Here is a 17,877-nt window from a genome sequence, read left to right as displayed (position 1 = left end):
TGAGGATTTGCACCTGTAGAAGCCCTCCTTCCATGCACACTCTTATAAACACAGACAAACATAATAGTAAGTTTCCAGCAGTCTGTCTTTCTCAGAGCGATCAGAGTTGGAGTATGTTGAAGAAAAAGAAGGCGATGATAAGGAGTGTATAGCACCTTGGTAGGGGTGGGGGTGCAGGAGCAGCAGCCCTAAAGTTGTGGCTTCTGCAAGTGTGAGGCAGGGCCAGTTCTGCTTGTTTAGACTGTGCTCGCCAGGATGGAGAAATAGTAGTACAAAGGGACTCTGTGGGCAGTGGAATGGGGGAAGGGATGTGGGGCTAGAGCAAGGTTGGGGCCCTCCTTCCCCAAGCATATGGATCATGAATTTCATGGGCCTTTATTAGTTAGGATGCAAATAATGCTTTAGCTGCCATTTGAAAGAGAGGGAGAGGGAGGGGGAGAGAGGGAGAGAGGGTTTCATGCCCTAACCAATTCTACATGTGATCTTAAGGGAAACAAAGAAGCAGAAAACCTTGAGAAATGAAGGGGAGAATTGTTTTCAACCATTCCACAGAAATCTTTACTCTGTATTTTTGTTCACTCTGTCGCCATATTTCTAAAAGTTAGACAAATAAAGATCTTCCTTCGTGCTAGCAATTACTACCACTTCTTTAGGAAAGCTTACTTGTAAAACAGGTCCACGGCTACCTTCCTCACCTGTCCTCCACAGCATGGTAGAACACGTGCTGTATGTGTGTAAAATCAGCATAAACGATTTTAGTTAGCAAGGTGGGACAGACTGAGCTCCTGGGGAACTGCTGCCAGTTAACTTAGATGATATAGTGGGCTAGATGGACCAACAGTGCAGTGTCTCCTTGTTGCCTTAAAATTATTTCCTTATGTAAACTATTTAATGGGAATGTGGCTCAGTACCAGAGCATAGGCTTTGCATGGAGAGGTTCCAAGGTCACTGCTTTGGCGTCTTCAGTTAAAGGATTACAGGTGACAGGTTTTGGAAAACATCTTTCTCTTCCTGAGCCTCTGGGAGGCCACTGCCAGCCAGAAAAGACATTATTTAGGTGAATGGACTGGTTTGACTTGTTATAAGAGACTTTCACATATGTTCATGTTTTTTTTCTGTTGAACATTACATGGTGAGACTTCTATCCATCATTGCTTCCAATTCTTCTCTTCTCTTCTCCTTCCCATATGGCTTATACCCCTCCAGAGAGTGTGAAAGACTTGATCCGCTACCTGCGACATGAGGATGAGACTCGGGATATCCGGCAGCAGCTGGGGGCAGCCCAGATTCTCCAGAATGACTTGCTGCCAATCATTATCCAGTATCCTGAAGATAAACAACTCTTTGATGCTGTTATCAGGTAACTGTGACGGAGAGAGAAGTGGTATGCTTTCTGCCAAATATCATAATTTTAGCGCAATGCAGATACTATGTTGTCTAATTACATGCTGTATTTCCAAATAGCTCTTTGATTGGAGAGCAGTCCAACAACCTAGTTCAGTATAAAGCCTTAATTATGAAAAACAGGTATTGTATGGATTTACAATACATAAATTAAATTTTGATATAATTTTCAGGTGGCAATTATCTGTATCCTCTTATAAGGGGACTCTGAAAAGAATAATATGTGAATGGCCTAAGGAACAGTTGTGTTACTTTTCATAGCATGTTTTTTCCTTAGTATTCTGCTAATTTTTTGATTCCCCAAGCAACAATGGTTCTATGGTAAACGTCTGCTCTTACGTATCGAGCAGTAGAGAAAACACCTACAAATTAATATGTAAACTGCACCTATCACCAGGTAAAGTGGTGCTTGTGAACCAGGTGAGGTCCTGTTGGAAAGTGTATGGATGAAAAGGTCATTGTTACTCTGTGTGGCAGACTAGTCCAAAGGTCAAGAGAGACGGAGTTAGAAAATTTTTGTGGACAGGATTTCATTAGATTTGCAAATCGTTCTATTCCCCCAGACTTGTTTCTATGTTTTTACTACTGTATTTAATTAATTGGGAAAAATTATGAATTTCCCTTTTTATTAAATGTTGAAAGCAATCTGTATGATGAACATTCAGTGCACCCAAGGTTTTCCTTTGTCTCCTTTTATTAACCTTTTGTAATGCTTTGATTCAAGATATTTAATTCTTGACACCTAGACAAAGTTCTTTTTTCTGTTCTTTAAATGATGATTGATGCACGAAAGTTAGTTATACTACAACTAGCCTGTGCTCATTTTTATGCTCCTCCCCACATCATCTTTCAGTAGAATAAGCCATCCAATAGAATCTTCAGTGCTGCTTGGTTATGGTAAAACAGATTCAGCCAAAACTAACTGAGCTTCTGTTTTTCTTCTAGGCTGATGGTGAATCTAACCCAGCCAGCTCTAGTTTGCTTTGGCAAACTGCCCCAGGATGCCAGCTTCCGACATCACTTCCTGCAAACAGTCTCTTACCTGCAGGCCTACAAAGAAGTGAGTGGTTAGTGCTGCTCCTTCCCTTGTTTCAGTCCATTCTGAGGCCAACGAAATTGGAAGTGCCATCATGTTTGAACAGTGGAGCTTCCTGTACTCATGGAAGTGTGACAGGCACTTTCAGTAACAGTGTCTCAGTGGCAGTGTTTCCCCACATCCAAACTGAAGGCTGCAAAAAGGGCAGGGGACCATTAGCTTTGCAAGTTCAAGGGCTGATGTGAGGAGCATGGAGAGCTGGGAAGGGTGAGACCTACGTAGGGCAGACTACGATGGAAAGACGTGGTTAGGGATTTTTGTACCGACAGTCTGTCCTGCCTTCCTTGTGACCCTAATATGATTTCTCCCTCTTCGTAGGCATTTGCTAGTGACAAGGTCTTTGGGGTGCTGAGTGAGAAGCTGTATGACCTGCTGCAGCTGGTGAGTGCCATGCTTAATCACTACCAGGATCTACAGTTTGGTGTAGTGGGAGAACCGGGTTTGATTCCCCTCTCCTTCACATGCAACTGTTGGTGTGACCTTGGGTCAGTCACAAGTTCTTTCAGAGCTGTTCTCTCATGAGCAGTTCTTGAAAGAGCTCTCTCAGCCGCACCTACCTCACAGGGTGCCTGTTGTGGGGAGGGGAATGGAAAGAGATTGTAAGCCGCTCTGAAACTCCTTTGGGTAATGAAGGGCGGGGTATAAATTCCTCCTCCTCCTCTGCCTCCTCCTCCAAGCAGGGGACCAAGAAGGAGTTGGAGCCAAGGGCTCTGACCGGCTGTGATGGTGTCATTGGACAGGGCTGGGTTTATTTAGAACATTTTTATGCCACCTGACAAGCATCCCCAAGGCAGCAAACATGATAACATTTCAAGAAACACAACTTCTAAAGTTATAAAATAAATCAATAGAACACACAAATATACCACACGAGAATCAAGGAAGAGGGCCAATAATTGTTATTGAGAGTATGCCAAACAGCATAAGTCTTCACACGCTGGCAGAAGACACCAATCGTGGAAGACGGGGTGGAGGACTGTGGGTGGAGGCAGATGAGAAGCAAAAGCTTGCCTGTTTTTGCCCACCCTGCGGCATATTACATTATGATCCCTCCCTTCTTCCTGCCACCCAGGACTGGGAACAGCGTCAGGAAGAGGATAACCTGTTAATAGAGCGCATCCTGCTTTTGGTGCGCAATGTGCTGCATGTCCCTGCTGACTCTGATGAAGAGAAGGTACTTATGTGAAGGCTGGTCATCTGGTATGAATAAACTGATACTGAGCTCGAATTGTATGTGGAAGTGATACAGTTCAAGCGTTCAGGTTACTCTTTTTGTTCTTTCTATCATAGTTTTGTCACAACTTCTAGTACATAAATCAACACTTCCAGTTCAACATCAAGGTGTCTTATATTGCTTCTTCAATTTCCATTCCCTCCTCAGTTCCTTTTCTTAAAGCCTTTTGTGTTGTTCTTGTAGATTTTTGCCAGTAATAATATTTCGGATTTCTTTAGCGTTTTTGCAGTATTCAGGCTGTATTGGATTGTATCCAGTGATACGTCAGCAGAAGATGCTGATGGTGAATGGATTTTTCCTGTGTTGTCCTATCAGCAATGGAGAATATGTCCTGTTCTTAACAACTGCAGTATCCCAGACATTTCCACTTTGGTATCACTACAAAGGAAAAAAAATAGTTGATTTGAGACCCCCAGTGTTTAAGGCTCATCTGCTTTCTCCCATAGAACATTGATGATGATGCCAGCATCCATGACCGCGTGCTGTGGGCCATGCACATAAGCGGCATGGATGACCTGCTCAAATTCTTGGCCAGCTCCCAGAGTGAGCAGCAGTGGAGCCTGCATGTGCTGGAGATTGTCTCTCTCATGTTCCGGGACCAGGTAAGCCCATGAAGGTATTGGGGTTGAGAAACTGAGTTGGGAAGAGTGGATCGTAGTACCTGGTGGAGAAGGGGGAGCTGCGTGCAATCCCTGGGTGAGAATTGGAACTGAATCCCCAAAATCTTTGGGTGATTCTGCACTAGACCTTAAATCCTGGTGCAACCCGGTCCCCGAACTTACATTCTACACGACACTTGAGTTCACCCCTGTAATTATCTCGGGGTATTTTTTGTTTCCACATCACACTGACGTCACCCCGGTTTTGCCCCACACTTGTCCCAGGGTAAACGGATGCTGTTATAACCAGGGATAAATGCAAGGTATTATGACATGAGTTGAACTCCGATAAAACTAGGGATGAAATCCAAGTGCGGAAAGGACCATAGGCACTCAGACCTGGCATTGGTTATTGATCTATCTCATTGTGCTATAGCAATCACTTGCAACTGGATTTTCCTGTGTGGACATTGGTTTACTATTTTGTACCCTTCAACACATGGGTCAGAACGCAGGTGGATCAATACCACCTGTAGGGTTGAGAGCTCCCAAAGCTGCCATTTTGGGGGTCCCCTTAGGAAGGGCCTGCTGCATAGACAGTGAAGGTGCCATGCCTCCTGCCTCTCCGCAAGCAGGCTGACAGGAGCAGCAGGACTGTGAGGCAAGGTCACGTGGTGGAGAAGCCTGCTCTTTAGCTGTGACCCTTGGCTTGTTCCTCAGCACAGTGCAAGTCCTGATCAATGTTCCCTCTAAGCTGAGTTAGTGTGAGCTAGCTCACAGTTCTTTAGCCTCCGGCTCACAGATTTTTGTCTTAGCTCAGGAAGGATGGCTCCAGAGCAAACTAATTTATGCAGTAGCCAAAGTGCTCGCTCACAACTTTAAGGCCAGTAACTCACAAAGTAGAATTTTTGCTCACAAGACTCCACAATTTAGAGGGGGCATTGGTCCTGATCCCTAGTCCTTTGGTTTTGGCCTTTGCACCCGTGAGGTCATAACTCCGACTCCACCTTTTCCTCTCGCATAACTCTGATGTAACATGATTTTCAGTCATGCTTACAGTGCAGTGAGTCCCTGGTCAGGAAAGGTTGAATACCGCTGATGTGCTGGGAGGCATAGCTCCTGGGAGCTGGATGAGCTGCTTCTAGATTACAAAGCACTGAAAACTCTTGTCTTCAACAGAACCCTGAGCAGCTGGCATCTACAGGGCAGACCCGCTCAGCCAAGGAGCGTGGAACAGACATGGCAGAATTGGAGGTTCTGAGACAGAAGGAACTGGCTGAGAGGAAGGGCCGCATACTCCAACGAAGCAGCAGGTGAGGCTTGGATGGCTTGTGGGGGGGGGGTTGTAGATTGCCCCTGCCAACATGGCTCACCAGTTGGTTGATGTGTTGACGTCCAAAGATTTGTTGGTATTTTATAGCATGTTTCGAGAACTTGGGTTTTGTCAGGAGGAGTATGCATGCATACATCTGGGGTAGGTTTGCCAAGGAGACTGAGTGAGAAGGTTGCAGAGAGAAGGATTTTATTGGCTTGCTAAACTCCCTGCCAATTCTCCATGTGCCCCTCCTCCCACCCAAATCCTGGCCATGGTTGGGAAAGAAGATGAATGCAGTTTGATTCAGAGTATGGAGAATCCGTGTTTGAAATCGTTTTGATTAGAAAATTCCAAATGTTCAGTAAACTCAGTAAGATCCCTACCTCATTCCAAGCTCCATCAATTCCGACTACTTCCTTTGACTGAATCTGGATTGGCCATCCTGTGCCATATCAATGCAGGTTTTGGTTAGGCCTTCTTGTGCATTTGGTCCAGTGCTCCAAGGAGAGACTGCTATCACATATCCATTGTGTTCCATATGTGTGCTTGCTTTGTGAAAGTGTGAATTGGTTCTTGGGTCCCAACATCTGCCTCTAGTTGTGCACCACTTCCAATCCTGATCAGTGCCCCTAGGCAATTTGAGAGTGTGCCCCAGAGCCCTCTGTGGTAGTGCAGAGAATTCTGGGGTGTACTCCACCTTTTGTCCAGCTGGCCCCCAGCTGCCTGCCTTCCTGCTCTACACTGAGGTGGGATGAGGGTTCCTCTGCCAACAGGTATGAGGGACTTGGAGGGAGCAGATGTGACCCTCCATGTACCCTCCATCCATTCATATTGTTCTGAGAGCCAGTTTGGTGTAGTGGTTAGGAGCACAAACTCTAATCTGGGAGAACCAGATTTGATTCCCCACTCCGCCACATGCAGCCGCTGGTGTGACCTTGGGTTAGTCAGAGCTGTTCTGGAAAGAGCAGTTCTCGAAAGAGCTTTCTCAGCCCCACCTACCTCACAGGGTGTCTGTTGTGGGGAGGGGAAGGGAAAGGGATTGTAAGCCACTCTGAGACTCCTTCAGGTAGTGAAGGATGGGGTATAAATCCAATCTCTTCTTCTTTGGCTTGGATTAATTGCCAGTCAAGGCTCTATGCCCTCCCCTTTCCCCACTGGGTTCCTTCTTTGCCTTCTGCACTCAACAGATCAATAAATTCTTTGAAACCCTGAAGCCTCAGCTAAAATTAACGTGTGCAGAAGTATTTTCCATCAGTTTTGAGTACAAAATAATGGATTTCCTTGGCATAAATGAATGATGTATTTTCAAAGCAAGAGTATTAATGTTTCTGGATTTAACATAAACGTCGGGGACTAAGTTTTATTTTTATTTCCTGTTATGGAGTATTTTGGTTCTGAAACTGCAAAGGTGACACCGGTGAGGGTTATGGTGATGGACACATCACAGATTTCTCGTGGCCACCAGATATGCTTTGATCAGATGTGTCCTATGTTCAGAACTTAATTCCTAGGTACACATGGGTCTCATTCAGATCAAGATGATGGAGAGTGGGGGCTTAAGCCTTCTCACCCCCATTCCATTTTCTTGACCTGAAATGACCTTGAGGGACCCCTATTTGTCCTTTAGGGGAATTGATACATGCAGGTTTCACCAATAGAGCCCGTAGTGGATTCCTGGGGCCTTTTCAGTTTGGGAAAACACTGCTGGGTGATGGGTGGAGGTTAAGCCTCCTCTTCCTGTATGCCATGTCCTGATCTGAATCGGGTCTGTGCCTGCCTGCAATTTAAGTTCCAAGTGTGGGACTTCAGGTGCACATTTGATCAAAACATGCGTGGCAGCCCAAGGGGTAATGTACTGTGTCCCCCCAGGACCTAAGAAAAGTTCAGGACTGGGTTTTGAAGGACAGTGGAGCTTTAACAAAAAGATTTGTGATTTGAAAGGGAGGAATGAGTGCTTCCTAACCATATCTCTGTGTGTTACCGCTTTCAGCCTTTCATTCCAAAAATGCTGTTCTCCTCATGGGTATTTTCTTTCTGATCCCTGTTTGTTTCATTCTGTCTCTGGTTCTTTAGGCACTCTCGATTTGGTGGCTGCTACATCATCCAGGGCTTGAAGTCTATTGGAGACAGGGATGTTGTCTTGCACAAGGGGCTACATAATGTGAGTCACGTGAAGCCCACTGTGTACAGGGCTTGTGGCGGCCAGCATTTTCTTGCTCTCTGGTGACCCAAAAGGTAAAATCTCTTTTTGGTGTCACCTCTTCAGGGGGAGCCCTAGAGCCACTGCTGCCAGGCCCTTGGAAATACCCCCTGCTCATAAGGGGCTGCTGTTTTCATTCTCTCAGTGCCAGACCTCTTCCCATGACAACCACTGGAGTCTCAGTGGCAGCAGGAGAGGCAGGGAGGGTGAAGCTCTGGCTGGACTCTGCCTCCGCTCGCAAGCAGCGGCTTGGGCTGCCAAGTTGCTCCCCAGACTTGTGTCTCTGTTTTAAAAGCCCCGCCCCTTCGTCTGCATTCCTCCCTGGATTCCTTCACTCTCCCTCCCTCCAGATCTGTTGAAACAAACTAGATTAAGTCAGGCAAGAGAGGAGAGTGGGTGATGGGGGCAAGAAGAGGACCAAGCGATCCCAGCATCATTTCTCATATCTTGCCTGTTACGTCTTTCCATCCTGCCCAGGTGAAGAACTATACCCATGACCTGGGGAAGGAGGTGCGGCGAGTGCCAAAGAGACAGCAGCGTGCCCGTGACGATGAGGGTACCCCGCGCCGCTCAGCCCTCAGTGTGCGTGTCTTCCTGAAGGAGTTCTGCACGGACTTCCTGGAGAACTGCTACAACCGCCTCATGTATCTGGTCAAGGTGAGGGCAAGGTCTGACTCCTGCATGGTGCTTGGCAGTTGCTAAAAGTGGGGTGTCCTGAAGGCGAACAGTCTAGAAGGCGGGAGGAGTGCTGGTGATACCTGAATGTTGCTGGGATGCCTCTGGATATTTGTTCCTGATCACTCATATGCGCTTGGCTAGAGCTGGGCCTGGCAAAGACTTTATCTTTTATGTTAGTTTTGTTGGATGTGGATTCCTCAGGCACTGTAGGTGAATTATGGTCGGGTGATGCCTTAAACTGTCTTCTCATTTCCCCCATTCCAGTGCTCAGATTTCCTGAGTCACTTCCACATCCACGGAAAACATTGCATACATGGCACCCAATGTTCCCTCTAAGCTGTGGCGTCTTGTGAGCAAAAGTTCTCCTTTGTGAGCTACTGGCATTAAAGTCATGAGCAAGTGATTTGGCTGCCGTATAAATTCGTTTATTCTGGAGCCATCCTGCCCGAGCTAAGACAAAAATGTGTGAGCAGGAGGCTAAAGAACTGTGAGCTAGCTCACACTAACTCAGCTTAGAGGGACACACTGATGGCACCTAAATCAGGAAGAACCCGAGTCAGCCGGTGGGAGGGGGGTTTAAGGGGGGGATCAGGCTGCCCACCCTGAATGGTGCCCCACTTGTGCCAACCCAGAAGGTGAGGAGTCTGGAGGTGATCCTGGATGCCTCACTTTCTGTGGAAGCCCAGGTCACCGCCGTTGTCCGGTCTGCCCTTTTCTGTTTTGGGCAGATCAGGCAATTGGCCTCCTACCTCTCCCCCCCAGGGCTTAGCTACAGTGATGCAATGGTCACTTCCAGTCTTGATTACTGTAACTTGCTTTACGCGGGCTTGCCCTAGAGACTGATCTGGAAACTCCAGGTAGTGCAGAATGCAGTGGCACGCCTGCTGATGGCATCACCTGAGTGGGCATGCATTCGGCCAGTATTGTGCCGCTTGCACTGGCTACCAGTTGAGTACCGGATCTGCTTCAAGATGCTGGTGCTAGCCTTTAAAGCCTTTCACGGCCAGGGACCGACATATCTGAAGGATCGGCTTTTCGCATATGTGACTTGCAGAGCCTTGCGCTCGCTGGATCAACTGGTTATCCACAGCCCAGAGAACGTCTGCCTAGCCTTCACCGGGGCCAGAGCTGCTTCTGCCCTGGCCCCGGCCTGGTGGAATGAGTGGCCACTGGCGATCAGGGCCTTGAAGGACCTTTTATTATTCTGCCGGGCCTGCAAAACGGAGCCGTTCCTCCAGGCCTTTGGGTGAGGCAGTGAGCATCCATCTTAGTTGGCCTCCCTGCTTTAGTTCCCAGTCTACTGAAATGCTCTGATTCCACCTATATGACCCTAACAGTCCTTTTCTTTTTATGTAATTTGCTGCTACCTTTGAATTTTACTGTTCTAATGATTTTAATGTAATGGAATTTTTATTGTAACAAGTCTTTGTCTCTACTTGTTGTGATCTGCCCTGAGCCCGCTTTGGGGAGGGCAGAATAAAAATCCAAAATAAATTAAAAAAATTAAATACCGGTAACCATGGCTTCTGCAAACCATCATTTGCTTCCAAGGCAGAGTTTGAGGCCAGTTCTTGCTTGTCACTTGCACGGCACTGCAAAGTTGAGGCCGTCAGCAAAGGCCTACGTCCCCAGGAAAAGAGAACAGTAATTCTGACTAAGAGGAAGGGAAGGAGATGGTTAAAAACCTTCTCCTGGAATGTAGAGTTGCAGAAGCTCTTTGGAAGGATGACTTGATATCTGTCCAAGAATCTGGCAACTCAGTATTCTTGTCTTCCATTCTCTTTTCTTAAACCTGTTTCTATGTGGCATGAGGTTTAGTTATTTGAGCCTTAAGTAAGCTCAGAACTGCTGATCTTCACTTTATTTTTGTTTTTCCAGTCCTCCTCAAAAATGTTTCCTTCCACAAAATGACATAAATTGTGGAAAGGAAACGTCCTTGCTGTTTCTTTGGTATAATACTTAGGCTATAACTGTACTGAATCTGAATACTTTTTGGTGTGCAGTTCTCAGGGCTGTAATGGAACCCTAAAGTGAAGAGGGCTGGAGAATCACCTGCTCTCCTTCAATATGTTCTCTCTCTCTCTCTCTCTCTCTCTCCCCTTACCAGGACCACCTCATCAGAGAGAAGGCCCAGCAGCACGATGAAACCTACTACCTGTGGGCCATGGCTTTTTTCATGGCCTTCAACCGGGCATCTTCTTTCCATCCTCAGCTGGTTTCAGAGACTGTTGGCGTCCGGACTTTCCACTTCATCGAGCAGAGCCTGACCAATTACTATGAAATGATGCTTATGAATAAGAAGGAGGCTACATCTTGGTCTAGAAGGTGAAGGGGGACAGATTTTGTTGCTCTTCAGAATGGACTTATGGGTTACTTGTTGCTGTTCTTGCTTTGAATGAAGCCTGTCCTGTCACTTCTCTGTACAAAGCCAAAGATACTTTTTGCATCATGTCCTTCCTTTTCTCGTCTCCCAGGATGCATCTGGCTCTAAAGGCCTACCAGGAGTTGTTGATGACTATGCATGAAATGGACCATTCACAAGAAGAAGCTGTGCGCAACAGCAGCCATATCCTAAAGAGTGAGGCTTTTTAAAGTTATAAACAAATACACACTAAATGCACTTTACAATGAGCAGGTGGACAGAGGGCTAGAAAATAACTCTTCTTGCTGATACTGCGTTTATTTGTTTCCTTCAGAAAATGTATGTGCCACCTCCAGAGTAAAAGCCACACAATAAAATCTTATTTACAAACAAACTAGGGATGTAAAAAAAAACAGCAGAAAATCATTCAGCGGCCTAAAATTATATTCATAAAATGGGCTAGAAGCAGACTATAGGAATAGCTGAACCTCTCCGTGAAAAACCTCAACAAAAATAATTGCTTTGGTCTGGCATCTAAAGAACAGTGAGGTGATGAGCCTCAAGGATCAGGGCATCCCTCAGACAAGTTGCCACCACTTGGAGAAGTCTTGTGTCTAGTGGCCGCCCACTTCCCCCTCTGCAGGCAGGGGCAGAGAGAGCAGGGACTGGCAGGAGGGTCTTAAGTCGTGGGCTGGACAGGATGGGAGGAGGCAATCTTACAGATTGGGGAATCCTCAGGAACCCCCCCTCACTATTCTTTCTTCTGTCTAGGATTACTCTGTGTTTGCATAAAATTAACCATAAATTCTCACCCCTCCCCACCCCAAGATAACGTTTTTTACATGATGGAGTATCGTGAACTTTTCCTCACCCTCTTCCGTAAGTTTGATGAGAGAAAGCAGCCCAGGTCATTCCTCAAAGACCTAGTGGAGACCACTCACCTTTTCTTGAAGATGCTGGATAAATTTTGCAAAGGGAGGAACAATGTAATGGTCCAGGTATTTTGGAGCCCTTTCTATTTTTTTCGCATTTTGGTGGGTAAATGTGTCTTAGAAAACGCCCCAATTCTAGTTTATTCTCTTAAGCAGCTTCTTGCTACAGTGGCCAGTACCATGCCAATAGGTGGCTGTACAGTGGCTGCACTCAAAGACCTGAGAGCCAAGATTTGGACTGGCAAAACTGCTCTCCCCTCATCTTACTATATCTTACTATATCCATCTTACTATAATGTATATCCATTACTATAATGTATGTCCATCGTACTATAATGTATACCTCCATACCCTGACATGGCTGTTAAAAACTTGCAGTGAGGAACCACTGAAATACAAAAGAGGCCAAATAAATAATCAGAATCTGTTCAAATAGTCAAACCTGCAGGAGTAGTGGAAATGGCCTGAGCTCTTCCTTGTAATAATTTTCTAAACTGAAGGTGTCACACACTTCTGAAAAACGTACTGGTTCATATCTATGGTTTGCATTTTATAACTTGTGTTTCCACTTTGGTGTTCCTCAATTAAGCAACACAATTCCACCTACGTAACACACTTAGAAGAAGTGACAGCAGCAGTCAAAATGACTTCTGATAAGATATCAGGTCTCTTTTTGCATAACAGATTGGGGGGCTCCATCTGAGCTGGGCATCTTTGGAACCATTACTCTGCTGGTTTCTCTTATTTCACCTATTTGGTGGACATTATTTTTTTGATAAAGCAATTTGGGGACTTTACGCTTCTGCCAATGTTCTGTTCTCTAACAAGCTGTCTCTAAATATAAAATCCTTGTTTTACTGCAGACCAAGAAGACCAAGAGGAGAAAAAAGCCCCAGGCTTGTCCTGTCACCTCAAACTTGCAGCCCCAAACTCCCGAGGAGCTGGATGAAATGTGGCCAAAGCTGGCCGAGCATCTCAGTAAATGCACAGAGGTAGGATGATAGCGAAGGTGGAGGGGAGAGATTAGACTCGGTGAAGGAGCCAAGACTTCTGAAAAGGTGGAAACAGAATCTAGAAGTGCCTTTTTTAGTAGCTGTCAGAGGTTTGCTTTGTTTTGACACATGCAGGTTTCTCAGTCATGCAGACCTTTCCCAGAAGGGAAGTTACTCAAAGCAAAATAAAATTAATCTCTTAGGGTGGTGATCGATTCCCTCACAAAGAGTGCTTTTAGATAGAAGTCAGTAATATGATTAAATGAATGACTGATGAGACTAACTTTGCACAAACACACATTTTGATCGTAAAGAAATATTGTGTGCACTTATTGTACAGACAATAGAGTTGTTCTTTTCCTTTTAGAATCTTTAGTCTTCATCTGTATACAGTCTTAAATAAGTCCACAATAGCAAAAGGGAGCATTTTTATAAAATACTGCAAGACAGCTTAATGTTGGTTTGATAGTATTACCAAATAGTGTGATTCCTAGGATGGTGACTATTCTGTTGACATATGGAACACTCATATCTCCTAGTTTTCGTCATCCTCTTCCCAAAGTCTTCATTTCTGTAAAGAGAGATTGGCAGTTACAATGTTGGGATAGAGAAGGTAGAGAAAGAAGTACTTTTCTCCCTTTCAGTACAAGAACTCGTGGGCACTTGAATACATTAATGAGAAGTAGGCTTAGAACAGGTAAAAGGAAATACTACTTCACCCTAAGAGTAATTAACACTTGGAATTCACTGCCACAGGAACTAGTAGTGGCTACAAGCATAGACTGCTTCAAGAAGGGATTGGATAAACATATGGAGCAGAGGTCTATCAATGGCTGTTAGCCACGATGTATAGATGGAACACTATGGCAGAGATGCTCTGTATTGTTGGTGCTTGGGGAGCAACAGTGGGAGGGCTTCTGAAATTCTGGCCCCATTGGTGGACCACCTGAGTTTTGACCACTGTGTGGCAGAGTGTTGGACTGGATGGGCCATTGGCCTGATCCAACATGGCTTCTCTTATGTTCTTATGTTCAGTGTTCATAAAGTATTGTGGCTTGAGAGTAGTTCCATTAGGTTGCTTTTATAAAATATTTTTCTTCTTTCTGTCCCTCTCTGTCCTGCATCAAACCCAGTTTGACTCTCTTTAAACATTGAACAGCCCACGTAAATTGTTGAGATTTCAGGGCAACCTTCTTTCAGAAGACTTCATAAATCTGGGGTGAGCAGACCTGCAACTTGGACACTAGTTGAGATATTCTTATGACTGGGTGAACACTTGTGGTATCATCTTGGATAAATGGGGAAATCATTGCGGACTGGGGATGGAGCAGAAAAGTGTTTGCGTGAATCAGCATTTCATCGTTCTCTTCCGAAAATTCTTGATGCATCTTCATCCTCCTTCGGGATTCATGAAGCATCTCTTCCTCCACCAGGGTTCTGAGCCTCTTCCAGAGGATGTGGTCCCCTTTGATGCAGCTTCAGAAGTTCCACTGGAGGAACAGCGAGCTGATGCCATGGTACAAATCCAGGATAGCCTACTGGCTGGCCGAGCGCCTGAAGCGCTGTCCCTCTTGCATTCAGCTAGGTAAGAAAGCAGCTTGAAGGTGTGTCAGTGCCCTCAGAGGTGGAAAGCCCATTGGCCTTTACACTGCTATCGATATCCAAACGTCAGTTATAATGAGGGTTGTGAACCAAGCCTGAGCCTCAGAGGGCTGCAGAAAGCCCTGCTTCCTAGGTGAAGGCAAGACAGCAGCTGAGAATGTGACACTTCTCTCCACCCCCTCTTGGAAGACCTACCTGTCCCAGTGGATGGGAGGAATCCCTTGCCACTAGAATCCCAGCACAGTCCAGAAGGTGGGCTGGATTCTGTCAAAAGTTTAGTCCCTTTGGGTGACAGGTTGGTCAGGAACAAAACTTCAAACACCAGGATAACGTGCTACCACCTGTCCCCTTACTAACCCACTAGCCAGAGACCAAGGGATTCAGTCTCTTCCAGTCCTCCTGAGTCTAAACAAGAAGTCAACCCTGCAAGGTGGGATGCTTGCAAAATGAGTCCCCCCCCCAACTCAATTACCGGTACTTTGGTTGCTGTAGCTAACGGGGTAAAGTACTGGATTCAGTTTGAAGCCCCCAAACCCAAGTACACCATAAAATATAATTAATAAGGTTTATTAAAGGAACATGCAGGAATATACAATGTGGGAGCAGTGAACAGCAAGGATAAAATAATAAAGCTAAATATCTAACCTAAGGCTCTTTTTAGTAAGCCTTTGTTCTCTAATCCAGATTTTACCAGACCTGACTGAGTTCAAATGGAGTTTTAAAGTCTAAGGCAGGTGTTCCAGCCAGCAGGGCTCACCTGGTCTGAAAGCAAGAGGTGACAAAAGGCAGATTGAATCCAGACAAAGGGCAGAAGCTAGAATGAAAGGTCTTTATGTCAAAGGATGTTAGTTAGTCTGATTCTAATTAATCAAATGTATTGCCCTCAGCCAGCCAGTGTGTTGCTAGCATGAGACTGTGTACTGTGCAGCAGTACAGGGCTAAATTAAGTAAGCCACTGCCCAAGGGTCCTCGCACTAACAAGATGGAACGTATAGGCAAAACTCCCTCCCAGCTCTCTTGGCCTCGGAAGCTCTTGGCCCCATTACTTCATCCACGGCTGTGTCAGGCTCCCATGTCTTATCCCTCTTCTCTGAAAGTGTAGCCAGCATGACCTCAAGTTCTCAGAGAAAGAAGCTTTTATGATTTTTGCTAGGCCAGAAGCCCGAACCAATGTTTCTGAAAAGCCAAGGGACTGCTAGGTAAGCCAGTCTCTTGACAGATTCCACTATTTGTCAGATGCTGATGGTCACAGGTCTTTCTTGCTTTACCTTCCCTGATGATGGAAGAGAGAGAATTTTATCTCCTCCCCCACAGCCCAACCTATGTAGCTGTTAGACTCTAGAGCTCCTATGCTCCTGTAAATAAACTTTCCCAGCATTAGAAAGTCTTAGTGGGGAGAAGGAAGTGTGGGAAAGATCCTTCAATCCTTGCATCCACAGATTGTGGGATCCAACCTACTGACTCTTGACTGGGGTGGGTACTGTTCAGAACTGATAGTGATGTTTTATCCATTTGTAAAGATTCCTGTTGGGTCTCTTGTCCAGAGACAAATGGGATTAAACTGCAGTATATTTGTAAGAAAATACTGTTTTTGCAGCCCTCAACCCAGTCAGAAAAACTTGAAACGTCTGAGATAAACATAGGTTGAAATATTTAAAACCTTCTTAGTTGGCTGTTTAGAGCTCTGGCTTCGGTTTATTGTACGGAAATTTTCTAGCCATTGGTTCAGCTGCTGAGATCTTATGGGTATTCATGAATAAGAACATAAGAGAAGCCAATGTTGGATCAGGCCAATTGCCCATCCAGTCCAACAGTCTGTCACACAGTGGCCAAAAATACCAGGTGCCATCAGGAGGTCCACCAGTGGGGCCAGGACATTAGAAGCCCTCCCACTGTCGTGCCCCCTCCCCAAGCACCAAAAATGCAGAACATCACTTGCTCCATACCGAGAGTTCCTATCGATACCTTGTGGCTAATAGCCACTGATGGACCTCTGCTCCATATGTTTATCCAATTCCCTCTTGAAAGCTGTCCATGCTTGTAGCCACCACCACCTCCTGTGGCAGTGAATTCCATGTGTTAATCACTCTTTGGGTGAAGAAGTACTTCCTTTTATCCATTCTAACCCAACTGCTCAGCTATTTCATTGAGTGCCCATTAGTTCTTGTATTGTGAGAAAGGGAGAAAAGTACATCTTCCTCTACCTGCTCTATCCCTTACATAATCTTGTAAACCTCTGTCATGTCACCCCTCAGTCATCGTTTCTCCAAGCTAAAGAGCCCCAAGCGCTTTAACCTTACTTCATAGGGAAAGTTTTCCAACCCTTTGTTCATTCTAGTTGCCCTTTTCTGCACTTTTTCCAGTGCTATGATATCCTTTCTGAGGTGTGGTGACCAGAATTGCACACAGTATTCCAAATGAAGTCACACCATCAATTTATATAGGGGCATTATGATACTGGCTGATTTGTTTTCAGTTCCCTTCCTAATAATCCCCAGCATAGAGTTGGCCTTTTCTATTGCAATCGCACACTGTCTCGACATTTTCAGTGAGTTATCTACTACGACTCCAAGATCTCTCTCTTGGTCAGTCTCTGCCAGTTCAGACCCCATCAACGTGTATTTATAGTTAGGAGTTTTGGCCCCAATGTGCATCACTTTGCACTTGACCTCATTGAACCCCATTTGCCACGTTGACGCCCACTCACCCATCCTGGACAGATCCCTTTGGGAGTGCCTCACAATCCTCCCTGGTTCTCACCACCCTGAACAATGTTCTGATTGCTCAAAGTACTTAAGACCCCCAACCTCAGTGAATTCACCAAGCCTCTGGACAGGCAGGATTGTTAGTGTGTGGAGGGCAAACAGCACTGTATCAGAGGCAATCAACTGTTAGACTGCATGTGTGTGGGAAAATAAATGGGGACTGGAGCACAGAAGGACCCAAAATGTCAGGGTTTTTCAATATCTCCCTTGTCTAAACCTTAGAAATAGAGAAAGCATCGGAAACAGATGGCTTTCCAACTGAATACTGTAAAAAAGATGAAAAAGATCTTTCAGTTGTTCCATTCAAACATTCATTAAGGTTTATCAGAAGGAATTCCAAAAACCTTGTCAAGTGATAAATATGATTGCCCCCAGTTACGAAAAGATTGTTAGCTTTATACAGACATGTTTGTTTACTGATACATCAGGAATGTTAGCCAGAATGGTAAATAATCTACATATCTAATAGTGAAGTGTGCTTGGGGAGCACTTCGGGGGCACCTGGGGGGGAGGGAGAGGTTTGTGCACACGTGGGGCAGTCCCCACGTGTGCACAAAAATCTTAAAGTGTGAAAAAAAATCTGGGGGATGTTTAAATCCCCCCGAAACTCACAGAGCGTCCCGTGCGCATGCGCAGGGAACGCTCTGCGACCGAGGCTGCCGCCGCCGCTTGGAAGGCAAGCCGGGAGGGGGAGGGCA

At 45.6% G+C, this 17,877-nt stretch overlaps 1 protein-coding gene across 1 annotated transcript in view; it reads left to right on the top strand.

The window, feature by feature from the left end:
- The window catches only part of TIMELESS (timeless circadian clock), a 57,863-nt gene that overhangs the window by 19,178 nt on the left and 20,808 nt on the right, over positions 1-17,877 (top strand). Inside the window, exons 3-15 of the mRNA XM_015429710.1 lie at positions 1,207-1,360; positions 2,350-2,464; positions 2,819-2,881; positions 3,573-3,674; positions 4,181-4,336; positions 5,513-5,646; positions 7,722-7,809; positions 8,326-8,505; positions 10,634-10,851; positions 11,001-11,104; positions 11,717-11,886; positions 12,684-12,812; positions 14,246-14,397. Of these exons, the coding sequence (XP_015285196.1) occupies positions 1,207-1,360; positions 2,350-2,464; positions 2,819-2,881; positions 3,573-3,674; positions 4,181-4,336; positions 5,513-5,646; positions 7,722-7,809; positions 8,326-8,505; positions 10,634-10,851; positions 11,001-11,104; positions 11,717-11,886; positions 12,684-12,812; positions 14,246-14,397 (1,765 nt within the window). The remainder of the gene's footprint in view (positions 1-1,206; positions 1,361-2,349; positions 2,465-2,818; positions 2,882-3,572; positions 3,675-4,180; positions 4,337-5,512; positions 5,647-7,721; positions 7,810-8,325; positions 8,506-10,633; positions 10,852-11,000; positions 11,105-11,716; positions 11,887-12,683; positions 12,813-14,245; positions 14,398-17,877) is intronic.

The sequence above is a fragment of the Gekko japonicus genome, unplaced genomic scaffold (assembly GCF_001447785.1).
Source record: "Gekko japonicus isolate JY-2015 unplaced genomic scaffold, Gekko_japonicus_V1.1 scaffold947, whole genome shotgun sequence".
In the NCBI taxonomy this organism is placed as follows: domain Eukaryota; kingdom Metazoa; phylum Chordata; class Lepidosauria; order Squamata; family Gekkonidae; genus Gekko; species Gekko japonicus.
This window is presented reverse-complemented; position numbering and strand designations above follow the sequence as displayed.